Below are 13,807 nucleotides of genomic sequence, written 5' to 3'. Positions count from 1 at the left end.
ACTCTTTATTACACAATGTATACCAGACTTTCCTGGTTTGTATTTTGTGTGTATCTCCAGATTGAGTTACACTTTGTGACTCAGCATTCTAGGGCATGAAAAATACTGTATTCAATGCATGCAAATTCCATGCTTTCTTTGTAAGTGTGGGAAGTTCATAGGCAAAACCTGGCTGTCTTACAGCAGATTTTTAGAGCATCGTCTGTGATGGGGAAGTAATGATTTTACGCAAATACGTAAAAATATGGTAAAAAAATTTTTACGCAAATGGGTAAAAATAAAGTGAGTTAGATAACAAGTGAAAGTTTATGGGGAGGATAGAACAGCTAAAGTGGAAAAGGAAGGAAGAAGGCAGAATGAGGGTTTAAAAAAACCAAACAGTTTGGGAGTTGTGTGAGGGTAGGAGATATTGAACAGTGGATCTTCCAAGTAGCATACTTGCAAGACCTTGTGCTTGTATCTCGGGGGGGGGATCAACCCCCCCCCGATCAAACATGGGAGTGTTTCATTCAGAAAACCCATCTCCGGAGAAGGCAAATTGAAGGTTATTTTTATTTTAACTTCTTCCTTCTTTCTATTTATAGAGAAAGAGGAAATAAAATGAAACAAATGCTTAAAGCCAGGCCTCATTAGGAGAGAGTATTTAGGCTTTTGAGTTATGTGATCTTCTGAAATTTTAACCCGACTTGTGTTTCTAAAGGTATGCAGATATTGCTCCACTCAGTGTTGCAATGTTTAAGTGATTTGCGTGCAGTCTTGTTTTTTTCAGAAGTAATTGAGAGGTTGGCAATGTACAGATTTTTATCAAGAATTAAGATGAACATAAATCACTTGAAAATGAAGCTTTGTCATCTAAATTATTAAGGGCTGGATTTACAAAGGTATTCAGAGTCAATACGTTGTATTTTCAGGGCTTCTTGCTTCTGTATAAGTTAGCCTTTCCAAAAAACAACAAAGAAGTGATCCCCAAACATGTGCTAACTGTTAATTTTGGATATTTATTACTCTTAGAAACAAAATCCAAAATGGAAAAATGCCTTTACTTCTGATTGCACTGAGTTGCATTGAAAACATTTTGGGATAAGAAAGGAGCTGGACTTTCAAGCTTCCTGTGTTTCTATGTACATTTTTTTTCTAAGAGGGCGATAGTTCATTTTAGTACTGTGTTGTTGCAAAACTCTCCTAAGCATGTGATTACAGCCAAATATTAATAACTTTATAATTGTAAACCTCGCTGTGTTATTTTGGGTGAGGTATGGGGAAAGAAGATAATGCTTTTGTGTTGTTTTGCCACTGTTATGTGTGCATTCATTTTGGAGGGTACCAAATGTTATTCCACACACAGTTAACAGTTTGGAGCCCGATCTGGTGAGGGCAGCCAGCCCATGGCAGGGGCTGAGGCTGAAAGGCCCCTTCCAACACAGCCACTCTGTGATTTGACAGTGGGCAATTTATTGATGCATACGAGTTTGATAAATAGGGCCAAGGTACAGGCAGGCTGCCTTCCAGTGATACTGTCTCTAAGGGAGCACCTTTGCAGCACTGTAGGACACCAGAACTGCACTTGAGCTGCACATGGCAGCTGAAAACTAAATCCAGCCCTCCAATGTCTTGTACCTGTAACTTAATGACAGCTCGATCCTCTCTTTGTTGCTAAATGCTCAGTGATCTCTGGTTCAAGGTCTCAAGTGAGGACAGGATCTTTTTTGACAGTTAGAACAAGGGGAAGGGCGGTGTGTTTGCACTTTGGACATTTCTTTTTAATTATAAGGTTGTGTATAACAAAGCAACGACACCAGTTTGTGTGAGCAAACACTGGGCCAGCACTGTGTTGTGAAATCTTCAGCAGTCTGACATGCATGTGGACGTGGTGCACACCAATAAAACAGCCCTGAGCACTTGTAAAGTGAACTGGAAACAGGGTGATGAGGGAAGCTGTCTTCTGGAGATTCAGAGCATCTGAAAATTCACAAAACCACAAAAATGACACAGATGGGGAAGCCCCACATAGCTCACAGCAGTCTCAGCTACCCACCAACCCCCTTCTCTCCTGTGGCGGAAAGTGTGTTCAGGGAGAGGTTCCATCCTCCTTCCCATTCAAGCAGCTCATGCAAGTAGCAGTGCAGAAGGTGGATATTATGAAGTTACTGAGCTGTCTGCATGTAAGTTTTTTGTGGTTTTTTTTGGCTCTTCAGCTTATTCCTTTAAAAAAAGATGTGTTTTTATTTATTTATTTATTTTAATGTGTCCAGAAGAAAACATACCAGGAAAGCACCAGACACAGCTTGAATGGGCACGTCCCATGTCAGAGGTAATGTCTGTCATGTTAAAAAAGCTTTAAGGAGTTTCCTGATTTCAGTAGTTGCTCTTTTACTTCTGATTGGAAACTTTTGCAAGATAATCTGGTTAGTTGCTCTGATTTTAATGATTCAGAAGCAGTGTTTATCTAACTATATTTCACAAAGCTGGTGGGCATTGAAGAAGAGATAACAAGAATACCCCAAGTTGCGACCCAGGGCACAGTTGTGTCAGTGTGGTTTCGGGAGAGCACCTGGTGGGACCCCAGGGGGTGTGTAGGGCCTCGTGCAGCCTTTGTGCCTGGGGCTGCAGGGCCCAGCAGCTCGGACTCAGTGCTGTCTGCATGGAAGAGCTTGGGGCCGAGGACGTACCTGGATTTCTTGCCAGGAGGCTGAGCTTGTACTAGGTGAACCAATGCTGCGTAGGCAGTCAGAAAGCCCAAGTGAGGCTGGGCACCAAGCAGGCAGTGTAGGTGTAGTACTGGGAGCAGTTGCCTGGCTGCAGGGCTGGGTGCTCGCGGCTTCTGTGCCCTTGAGCCCTTCCTGTGTAAGGAAGGCCTTGGCACCTGCTGGCAGTGCCAGGATGGTTCTCAGTGGCATTCAGTGAGTTGGTCAAACATGGTGTGACTATGTAGATGATGAGAAGAGCTCATGTCTGCTTCTACTTTGAGGTTTTTACTTTTGTTTCTTAATTTCACGTCCTTTTCTACTTCCCTATTTCATTTGGGACATGCGTTCCGGCTGCTTTAGAAGGGCAGCTCCTGCTGTTGCTTGGTCTTTGCAGGAAACAGGAAGCTCCAAAAACTGTGTGCAGTTTACTTGTGGTCATTGTAACAGCTTGCTTTTCACATTTTCTCCACTGTGTTGGGGATACTTGTGCTTTAAGTGTTGATGTGTACTAAAGCTATACCATCTTTTACTGATTTTTTTTTTAAATCCTTTTTTTGCACCCATTTTTACTGGAGGAAAGTAATTGTAAAATGAGCATATGGTAAAATAATACCCCCCACTATCTTTTTTTATCATACTGGGTTGGTTGACTGACTAAATGCCTTAAAGCAGATTCTGTAGAGGAGGAGTATTATTCACTGAGATCAGTAGGTGTGGCTGCAGGAAAATCAAGCAACCCCAGTATAAGGTCTGACCTTTCAGTAAAGCTACGGGGTGCAGTTCAGCTTTATGATGTTCTATCCAGTATGCATTTCTATTTATTTATTTATTTATTTATTTTACATTTTGACTCGGAGATTTCTTTCTTTCAGTTCTCAGATGAAGTGAAAGGTGTTTCTAACAGCCGCTTTTTGGTTCTGGACTTTAATCACATTTAACTCTCCAACTTCTAGGTGGAACACCAGTACTCACACATATTCACTGTGACAGTAAGGAAAGCCACAAATGTCACAAAAGGAGCCATTGGTGACATGCGTGAGTATCTCTCTTTCTGTTTTGCTTCTTTTTTCTAGGAGACCGTTCCATAGGCAGGGGGGAGAGGGAGTGCCTCAACACACTTGTCATGCAATAAAAGGTTGATTGTGTTTTGTCTTTTCTGTCTGCTTTGTTGAAGTGAAAGCTGTGTATCCATTTTGTTGCTCGCTCATTTCAAATTAGAAAGCAGATTTGCCGGTCCTTCTTTCTGTTGATCCAGAGAAGATGAGTGAGTTATAAACAATTTGCCTACAAGCAAACATACCTATGTTTAGTTTTTTGGCTTAGTAAGAAGTGCTGTTCTGAGGATAGTGAATCTGGCTCTTGTATCTTCAAAAGGCTGTGGTTTGGTGTTACTAACAGTTGAGAAGAAAGAAGCGTAGAGCTCTGCTGAGTGAACACAATAGAAAAAGAAAGGGGGGAGAGAATAAGCAGATCTCACATTGGAGTGCTACATAAGGCACCACTGCTTCTTCCCCTTTCTGTTACACTTCTGAGTCTCTAGGTTTAGCAGCTGAACAGGAAGCCACCAGGAAAGACCCATGAAAACTCTTGCCTGTTCTTAAGGAGGAAAGTAGAGAATACTACACTGGCTCAGTCTGTAAGGAGAGTATTCCTGCTTCCTTTATTATGAGTGTTTGGCTCTCAGGTTGTCACTCTTTTCTCTGGCACTTCTTCCCTTACTTAGCCTGGAACTGCCTCTGAGGAGGAGGAGGAGCATGGTAGTACCTTGCTTTTCCTCTTTGGTCAGGCTTGTTTGAGAGGCAGTTATTTCTTTCCCAGCGCATTCTTGGAAGCTGCTTTCAGGTCAGACTACAGCAGCTGCTCTCATACACAGATTTGCTTTGGCAAGTGAATGATTCTTCTATACTTAGTTGCCAGCACTGATATTAAACATGGCAGGTAGGTGGAGAGTGATGGCAGGGAGCCTTGGCAGGGGAAGACTTGGGAATCTGGTATCTGCTATGGGGTCTTCACATAAAACAAAACAAAAAACATGGGAGAAGTGCTGTAAAGAACTAGAACAACGGCCTCACAGATTTATGTGTAGGAGAAGATGGATTCAGTGGAAGGACACAGGATCTTGGCACAAGAGAGTGGGGACATAGGGAGGGAAGAAAGGATGGGAGGCTTGAAGTATAGGTAGTATGAAAGAGAGTATGAAAAATATTAAAAAGAAAGCCAGAAGATCACCAGAACAGGTCTGGTCCTAAGGTGTAAACTCCAGATATTATCCATCAATAATGTATTTCCATCCAGTAAGTCTGAAAACTTACTGAATTATTGAAATTGAATGGTTACCAGAAAAAAACTTGGATACAACCTGGCAGAACTATCTCAGGGGCTACTGAAACCTGCCTGGTTTCCTGTCTGAGGCAGTGCCAACACTCCATAGCCTGGTGCACCTCAGAGAACTTTCATGTTCCCAGGGCTTGTTCTTGGAGTCCTGGCAAATCCCCCAAAGTGAAATAAAAACCAGCGAAAGGTATGTGATTGCTTCTATTTTGGAAATGTTTCTATTTCCCATGTATATACAAATCCTGGTGTATTGGAGCCTGGAAGCTATTTGATCAAATCTGTAACCTTGTGCATCTTTATTTGGTATCAGCAAGCTGTGAGTAGTGCAGATCCTTCACAGTTGATTGTGGCAGCCAGTATTTTTTCATTTGGTTTGTTGAAAATAACTCGTTGAAGGAATTTCTGAACATTTATATCAGGTTTCTGACCTCAAATATAGGATTTGATAGCAGAGAGAATGTCTGTGTTATGTAACATAAGGTAAGTCTATTTGTATAACTTCAGAGAGTTAACTTGTAGTGGTGATGGAGATTCTGGGGAAGATTAGTGGTGTGCTTTTGTTCCTTTTCCCATATCACAAGTGAATGTCTCAGATGCTAAGAGTATCCTGCTACAAAATTATCAATTCATTTATATTTATGTTTCTCAGGCTGTAATCTGGAACTCGCTTTTCTTTGGAAAGGGCTTCTTAAACGCTGATATCTTCAGGATGTCAAGTGTTGAGTTCTGAAGGGGTTCTCATCTCCTGGCTTAGAGGGCATGGGTGGCCAACAGCTTTTCATCGCTTTGTATTTTGAAACGCTGTTGTTCTTTGCAGCCACATGATTCATTTTACATCTTTGCCATCTTTTATGAGACTGATAGCTTTCTGAAACAGTGTTGAAGGATCTGGGTAGACTGAAGTTTATTGTGGAGGAACTTCCTACTTTGCTGTATTCCTACCATAAGTATCTGAGGTCTGCCTCTACCCAAGAAGCCTTGTGTCTGGTGTATATGGGGTTCTGACTGTGCTTGAGCATCACAAGTGTATGGCGTACTATCTACTCCTCTATCCTTCCAGGCCTAGGCTGAAGAGATGTGCAGAATTTTCAAGATGTCCCGAACTCTTCATTAATGAAGAATATAAATGGATGTGTCATCCTTAAAAGTCAATAATGGATGTATATTGCAACTTCCACAGGCTATGTTTCCTTATGTGAACAGTTCATACACAGCATTGCTGACTCAAGGTATATGCTTTGTTTCCTGGCTGACTGGAGCAACAGAGAAAACTGGTGCTAGGATAGCTTCAGGCCCTCTTTTTTGTTTTTCTCACTGAGATTCTCTGTAAGCTTTAAAATCTTTATAGAGTGATCCTACAAATACTGGCAATCAGATCTGAATCTGGATCATACCAGCATACAGCTCTTTCAGCCTGGAGGTGTTCCATCCCTTGGATCATTTTTGTGTCCTTCCTCTGGATGCCCTCCAATAGGTCCATGTGTCTCCTGTACTGAGGACTCTACATCTGGATGCAGTGTTCCAAGTGAGGTCTCAAAGCACAGAGCAGAGGGGCAGATCCTCTCCCTCTACCTGCTGGCCGCTCTGCTTTTGATGCAGACCAGGGTATGGTTAGCCTTCTTTGAGGGCACGTTGCTGGCACAAGTTCAGCTGCCATCTAGCAGTACCCCCAGGACCTTTTTGGCAAGGTTGTGCTCAGTCATTGCATCCCTTAACTTGTACCTATAGTAGGGGTTGCCATCACCGAGCTGCAGTACCTTGCATTTGGCTTTCTTGAACCTCATGAGGTTCTTCTGCGCCCACTGCTCAGGCTGCCTAGGTCTCTTTGGATAGCATCCTGTCCCTTGGGTGTATCATCTGCAGCCCATGCCTTGGTGTCATATGCAAACTTGCTGAGGGTGCACTCAATCCCACTGTTGATGTCACTGATGAAGATATTAAAGGACAGTGATCCATGTATTGATTCCAGATGCATGTTTCCTGGTGAAACATCATAGTGGGATTCCTGGGGGTCTCTTCATGGAGCTGAAGATACCACTTTTTCTACATTTTGAGCGTTTCTTTTTTAGGAGTGGGTCTCCCTCCTTGTCTTGTTAGTCCTCCGTAGAAGCTTGATTTCTTCCAGCTTTCTTCTCTTCTTGTGGTTTTATTGAGGCATGAGGTTTATGTAACCAACCTCAGCCTGCACTCATCTGTGGTCCTGCCGTGTTTGGGCAGCTCCAGGCTCTTGAAGTCTCACTGACAGCATTTGTCAGAATCAGAAAGCCAGCCTCTCTCACTCAGAGGTTCTGAGGCTGTGCTTCAGCATCACAGTGCAAGGAGCTCTGTAGCCACTGGTAAAAGACCGAAACCTCTAAGGCCCTGTGATACCAAGCACAGATCCAGTATAAACTTGTTCTGAGGATTCAGAAAATGTTGACAGTTTCAGTTAGCATTAGCAGACTTTATGCCAGACTAGACCTAAGCTATACTTATCAACATGTAGAAGTTACACTGTGGGCTTGAGTAATATACCAGGAATGTGATGATATACCTAAGCCTACACCAGCCCCAGTTGTCGCTGCGCAGACGAGGCATCAGCATGGACCCACAGCTGCATGGGGCATATGGCAGTGACGGAGGGAAAGGGTTCATAGATGTGGCACTAACAGTGCTTGTAAGAGCTAAGCTTTTCAATTGAAGAAGGAAAAAACAAACAATACCTTGAATTCTGCTGTACCACCAGAAAAATGGGTTTTTCTCTGGGCCATTACAAACTGATGTTTTAGTTGTTTTTCCCTGCTTTCTCTACAAAGGCAGCTGGAGAGAGAACCTAGAGGGGGGAATTTTTTCTCTTGGCAGTTTGATGGATCTGTTGTGAAACTATTAAAGGGTTCAGGTGGCAATGTTATTTTACATTTTTGTCAAACCTGTGTCAGGAAAGCTGGTGGTGGTGTCCCTTCTACCAGTGAAATAGATAGTAATGCACTCCCTGAGCTGGGAGCACAGTCCTTTCCTTCACCTAAAGAGTGCCAGAGCTGAAAAGCATTCTAATACAAGGCAGTAATAATCTCTAACAAATCAGTTGCTCAATGACAGAATTTCTCAGAGCAAAGCTGCTGTTTTGGGAGCAGTGTCGCCTCACTTGCAGTCACCTTCCACAAATGGAATCCAATCCTGCATCATCCTCTTTTCAACATCTGTCTGATAAGGCCAGAAACCTGGGCAGTGCTTATATACTACCTGGAACACATGCAGCAAATAACCTCATGCCTCCTGCTTGTGGCCCCTTGCTGGCAGTCCATTAATTTGTTCGAAGGCTCTCAGAAGCAATTGCTCCAAATTAATGGGAAAATTGAAGATGTAGTAATTAGACTGCATTAGTACCTGTTGTGAATACTCTTTCAGAATTGGCGTTAAATTGAATAAATAATTGAAGTTAAATTGATTTATGAGATGGCCTACATAGGAATTTAATTAAACTTAGCTAATGTGCTTTGCAGGTTAATTGTATTTATTTTATTAGTTCAAATCAGCTAATTTAAAAAAGCTAAAATAGCTGAAACAGTCTCATCTGAAGTATGGGTGACACAGGGGGTTGGAGGCCACCACTGCTAACCTGGGAGGAGTGCACTAAGCCACGGTCCTCTTGATAAGTGGGAATTCAGAACAAACTTGGGAAGACAGATCATGGCCTTGCTGCTTTTCAGATTCTGCTGTTGGCTGCTGGAGATTTTAATGTAAAGATTACCCAATAGAGTCATAAGATGCTTCTTGGTGTTGCAGACTGACACAGCCAGTTCTGCTGCATTGTGTTCCTGGCTCCACCTACCCAAGTAGGAGAAGAACTGAAGGGTTTCCGGAGTTGCACCTCCAGCCCATATGAATCAAATGAGGTTCAACAGGGCCAAGTGCAAAATACTGCTTGGGTCCCAACTTGGGTAGGGACAATCCCAGAGTACATACTGGGGGAAGAACTCATTGAATGGCTCTGCTGCAAAGGACCAGGGAGTCCTGCAGAACAAAAACTTGACATGAGCCAGCAGTGTGCACTTGCAGCCTAGAAGGCCAATGGTAACCTGATCTGCATTAAAAAAGTGGTGGCAGTAGGGAGAGGGAGGTCATTGCCCCCTCTCTTCTGCCCTGCTGCATCCCTGGCTGGAGTACTGCACCCAAGCCTGGGGCTCTCAGCACGAGAAGGATGTGGAGCTGTTGGAGTTTGTCTGGTGGAGTGCCACAAGGATTGCTCCAGCCCTTCAATCCTTTTTTGTGAAGAAAGGTTGAATGAGTTGGGCTTGTTCACCTTGGAGAAGGCTTCTAGGAGCCTTACTGTGGCCTACCAGTACTTGAGGGTAGTTTGTAAACAGGAGACTGACTTTTTACATGGTCTGATAATGATGGGACAAGGGGTAGAGGCCTTAAGCTAAAGGAGAGGAGATGTAGGTTAGATGCTAGGAAGAAATTCTTCACTCAGAGGTTGGCGATGCACTGGCACAGGCTGCCCAGAGATGTTATGGGTGCCCAATCTCGGAGGCATTGAATGCCAGGTTGGATGGGGCCCTGGGCAGCCTGATCTAGTGAGTGGCATCCAGCCCATGGCAGGAGGTTGGAACTAGATGATCTTTGAGGTCCCTTCTAACCCAAGCCATTCTATGATTCTGTGTTTCTCTGATTTTATGAATGACAGGACATGCTTAACTGTTGCCTGCTGCAGTGAGAGACATCTATGTGATGTCTTACCCAGAGCACCAGGCAATCCAGTCAGGGTGCTCACTGCCATTGTTCACATGCCCAAGTGGCACTGCTGGGACTCTGTGTGGGACCTGGCAGCTCTGACATTTCCATTCCTCCCTGGCTACTTGCAAGTAAGTAGTTAATGGTGCTTCTGTTCTGGACGCACACTGTCAGGCCTTCCATTAACCTGTTCTTTCATTAATTTCAGCAGAGCAAGGGCAAGACAAATTTAATGATACAAATACTTATTAATACTTTGGGGAATATTTGTTATTTGGCAATTACTCATGATGGATAGTTGTTAATAAACAGCCTTTTTATTCATGAAAATGGTAAAAGACATATCACTCAATTGTGATAGGGATAACAACTCATATTTCCATGCCGCTGTAAAGCACATTGTGAAGTAAGTCCGACAAAATTCACCATTAAAACAAAAACGTGACTGTCAAAGCTATGCTTCCTTACCTGTGAAGAGATTCACATAGCTTGCACGATACTCGTTTGAGCAATCAGTGCTAATCAACTTGTTGAAGCACCTTGCTTAGGATCCTGTAAGGAAATAGCAGGTTCAGTAGCTTCCAGACCCTTCAGTCATACCTTCCTGCTGCACAGCTTCCTCTACTCCCTTCCACAGTAAGACCTGCTTGCTCCTAAGGCATGGCTGCTATTTCCTTCCTCCACTGGGAGGAGAGGGGAAACAGCAGATTAGATGTCGGGGATATTTTTCACCAGGTGTAGTGAGATGCTGGAACAGGCTGCCCAGACAGGTCGCCCTGTCCCTGGAGGTGTTCAAGGCCAGATTGGATGAGGCCCTGAGGAACCTCATCTAGTATTTGATCTAGTGTTTGGCAACCCTGCCAGTGGCAGGGAGGTTGGGACTTAATGATCCTTGAGGTCCTTTTCAACCCGTGTCATTCTATGATCCTACCACTGGCTGTGCTCAGGCTGCTCTTAAATTTGTGCCATTACCACTGAAATCCAAGCATCGACACTGTGTGTGGCACAGGGGGGAGTTGGCCTTGATGTTCTTGGTATCATGTGAGGAAAGAATGATGGAAATTGGGAAGGTGGATTGAATGGTATCTGTGAAGTCAGGAGAGGCTTGTGTTAATTCATGTTAATTCATTTCATAACTCTAAATCCTCACTGTTCGTACTTAAAGAAAAATGAGATGTGACAAAGATTAGTTAGAGCTTCGATCTTAATGAGGTTGTACTGCAGTCCTGTGAGCCAAAAAATGGGTGGAAGGTAGACTAGGATGGTAATTTGGGACCTCGTGATAATTATGAACATGGTAACACATAATCATAGAGGATGTTGGTTACCCAGAAGCTCAAAAAACTTCAGTCAACCAAACCAACAAAATTCTTCTTTAAAGTTCTGCAATACACTTGCTGAAATATTCCTGTAAGTGCATAGGCATGGTGTCTGGAGGTCATGGGTCCAAAGTGTCTGGATCCAGATTTGCTTTCTATAATGCTAGGCATATATTAACCAAAATTAATATTAATATAGTTTTCACAGAATCCCAGAATGGCAGGGGTTGGAAGGGACCTCAAGGGATCACTCAGTCCAATGCCCTGCTAAAGCAGGCACCCTACAGTAGGTTGAACATGTCCAGAAGATCTTGAATATCTCCGTAGAAGTAGACTCCACCACCTCTCTGAGCAGCCTGTTCTAGTGCCCTGGCACCCTTACTGTAAAGAAGTTCTTCCTCGTGTTAGTACAGAACTTTCTGTGTTCAAGGCTCAAGTTGTTACTCCTTGCTCTATCACTGTGCACCACTGAGAAGAGCCTGGCCTCATCCATTTTCCTCCCACCTCCCTTTAGATATTTATCAACATCATCAGGCCCCTCCCCCCCAATCTTCTTTTCCCCAGGCTGAACAGACCCAGGTTACTCAGCCTTTCTTCACACAGGAGATGCTGCAAGCCCTTAACAGTCTTTGTGGCCCTCTGCTGGACTCCTTCTAGGAGATCCCTGCCTATTTTGAACAGGGGAGCCCAGAATTGGACGCAGTACTAAGTGTGGCCTCACCAGTTTTATTTAATAATCCAGTAATAGTTTGTTTAATAATCCAAGATTATTATGCATTGATAACAAGTATTTATAATAAGCTTATAATAAGTGGGATAAAGAAGACAGATTCTTCTGTAGCAAATTGGATTTTTGAATGCTTCAAGAGCTTTGCATTTCTTTCATGCTTTGATAAACCAATTAGATGAATTTTAATGATTAATAGAGGTGGCTTTATCGCTTTTGGTTTAGATTTGAACAAGTTTTCTGTAGATTCTGAGTCTGTTATAGTATTGAAATAATTGAAATTGGAATGACTGAAATATATACTGTTAATTACATTAATATGGAGGCCTGATCTCAGCCATTCTGCCAAATGGATAGTACAAAATAAAATGGTTTCCAGACATTGTAGAAAATCATACGGTTTTCTTTAGTATATTGCTTCATTTTTCACGTGAGAATGATCGGTTGTAATTAATGTCCATTGTGTGTTTTGCTTTATGATTCACTGTGTTGTTCAGAGGTAAGATTCTATAGGAATTATATATGTGGAGATAGAAGAGAAGTCATTAAAACCTTACTTCCTACCTCTTGGCCATTTGTTAAGACTGTTTATAACTTTGTTAAAGAAACAAATCAACAGCACCTTTATACGCTAATTTTGCTTTTGTATTGGATCTCTCCAAACCCTTGGAAAATGGCAGATGCTGTAGATCTTTCAGAATATGTATTATAAATGTTTTGTTAACTGCCTTTATAATTCATCCAGCTCTAAGCTAATAATTGTAGCACTCCTTGAAATCAATGCTGAAACTAATTTTGTACTTTGTATGAAGGTGGATTTTTGGCCACATTTGTATGTCAATTTATCTTCCTTTTTTCTCTGAGGAATGGTGTCTGGTGTCTCTGTTTTGTAGCACGCCTGTGCCACCGTGTGTGCAGTTCTTAGTTACTTCTGGAAGTGTCTTGTGTTAATTGCCTGCCAACACTGAGGCTCTTACTGTATAGAGTCACAGTGCCAAGAAGGGAGGAATGTGGAGTTGTACACTACAGTCGCTGTCTATCAATAGTTCATGTGTCTATAGGTCTGTCCTGAGGAAGAGGTATGAATAGACATTGCTTTTCATGGAGAGTCTTTGAAGTTGGCTATGTTTCTTTCCAGTTTTGCTTCACTTCAGTCAAGGAGCAATTCTCTAACAGTGTTGCCCCTATGTATGCAAACTTAGTTCTCTTACAATGATTGCAGTCTCAAAGCGACAGCTTTTGACCCACGAGCTGTTTCATTATAATGTTGGGTATTTTTAATATCAAAATACAGATAACAGTGATGATCAAGCTGTTTTTCATTTTTTGAGATTCTTTTTTTTTTTTTTTTTTTTTTTAAGCATACCTAGGAAATCAACCAGCAAAGACATGTACAGGAATAAATAGATCTGTGCAAGAAGATGCATACACCATCTATTTTACCTGCACATTAAATATATTAAGCAACTTTGCATTACTAGATTGCTAGTAGCTAGTTTGTGAGTGCCATCCCCAAGTGATAAAAGGAGTACAATTTTTATTTATACAGCATGGCTCGTAGCAATATCTTAATTAGAGCACACAGTCTTCCAGTATTTTTCCTCTTCGGCTGAAGAAGGAAGTTTGAAAAGAATAGATTTTCATTTTCTTAATTGAAAATAGCACAAAATAAACCTTAAAACATGAAAGGGCAGATTATTAACTCCTAGCCTCGGGTTAAAAAACATAATAAAGGCAGGGAGTGAGGGGGAGGCTTGGCATTGCTCAGTTACCAAGGTATTTCTTTTATTTATTTTAGTTGCTGATTTTCTAAGTTTAGCTGCTCTGTGCCTTGGTTTAAGTTCTGCTTCAGTGTTCACTTACATTCTCTCTGGTGAGGAGTCAGTAATGGCAGCTGGCTGCCAGCTGTGCTGAGGCCTGAGTTTTCCACTTGCTTTGGGGTTTGGAATACACATGGGGAGCCATTGGCTTTTTGTGCTTAAAACAAAAATCAAAGTTTTGTAACTTCCAGTTAGAGCCAATCCCAT

General features: G+C 42.4%; 1 protein-coding gene across 7 annotated transcripts in view; it reads left to right on the top strand.

The window, feature by feature from the left end:
* The window catches only part of PLA2G4A (phospholipase A2 group IVA), a 107,310-nt gene that overhangs the window by 48,531 nt on the left and 44,972 nt on the right, over positions 1-13,807 (top strand). For 3 of the 7 annotated variants that reach the window (XM_052665678.1, XM_052665677.1, XM_052665679.1), the window contains one exon: positions 3,641-3,722. In XM_052665678.1, coding sequence (XP_052521638.1) covers positions 3,641-3,722 — 82 coding nt within the window. Of the gene's footprint in view, positions 1-1,677; positions 2,163-2,252; positions 2,312-3,464; positions 3,492-3,640; positions 3,723-6,123; positions 6,251-13,807 lie in introns of those variants that run through there. The other 4 variants (XM_052665682.1, XM_052665676.1, XM_052665681.1 and 1 more) reach the window with 4 other exon arrangements.

Source organism: Tympanuchus pallidicinctus, unplaced genomic scaffold (genome assembly GCF_026119805.1).
Source record: "Tympanuchus pallidicinctus isolate F22 unplaced genomic scaffold, pur_lepc_1.0 scaffold7, whole genome shotgun sequence".
Lineage (NCBI taxonomy): Eukaryota > Metazoa > Chordata > Aves > Galliformes > Phasianidae > Tympanuchus > Tympanuchus pallidicinctus.
This window is presented reverse-complemented; position numbering and strand designations above follow the sequence as displayed.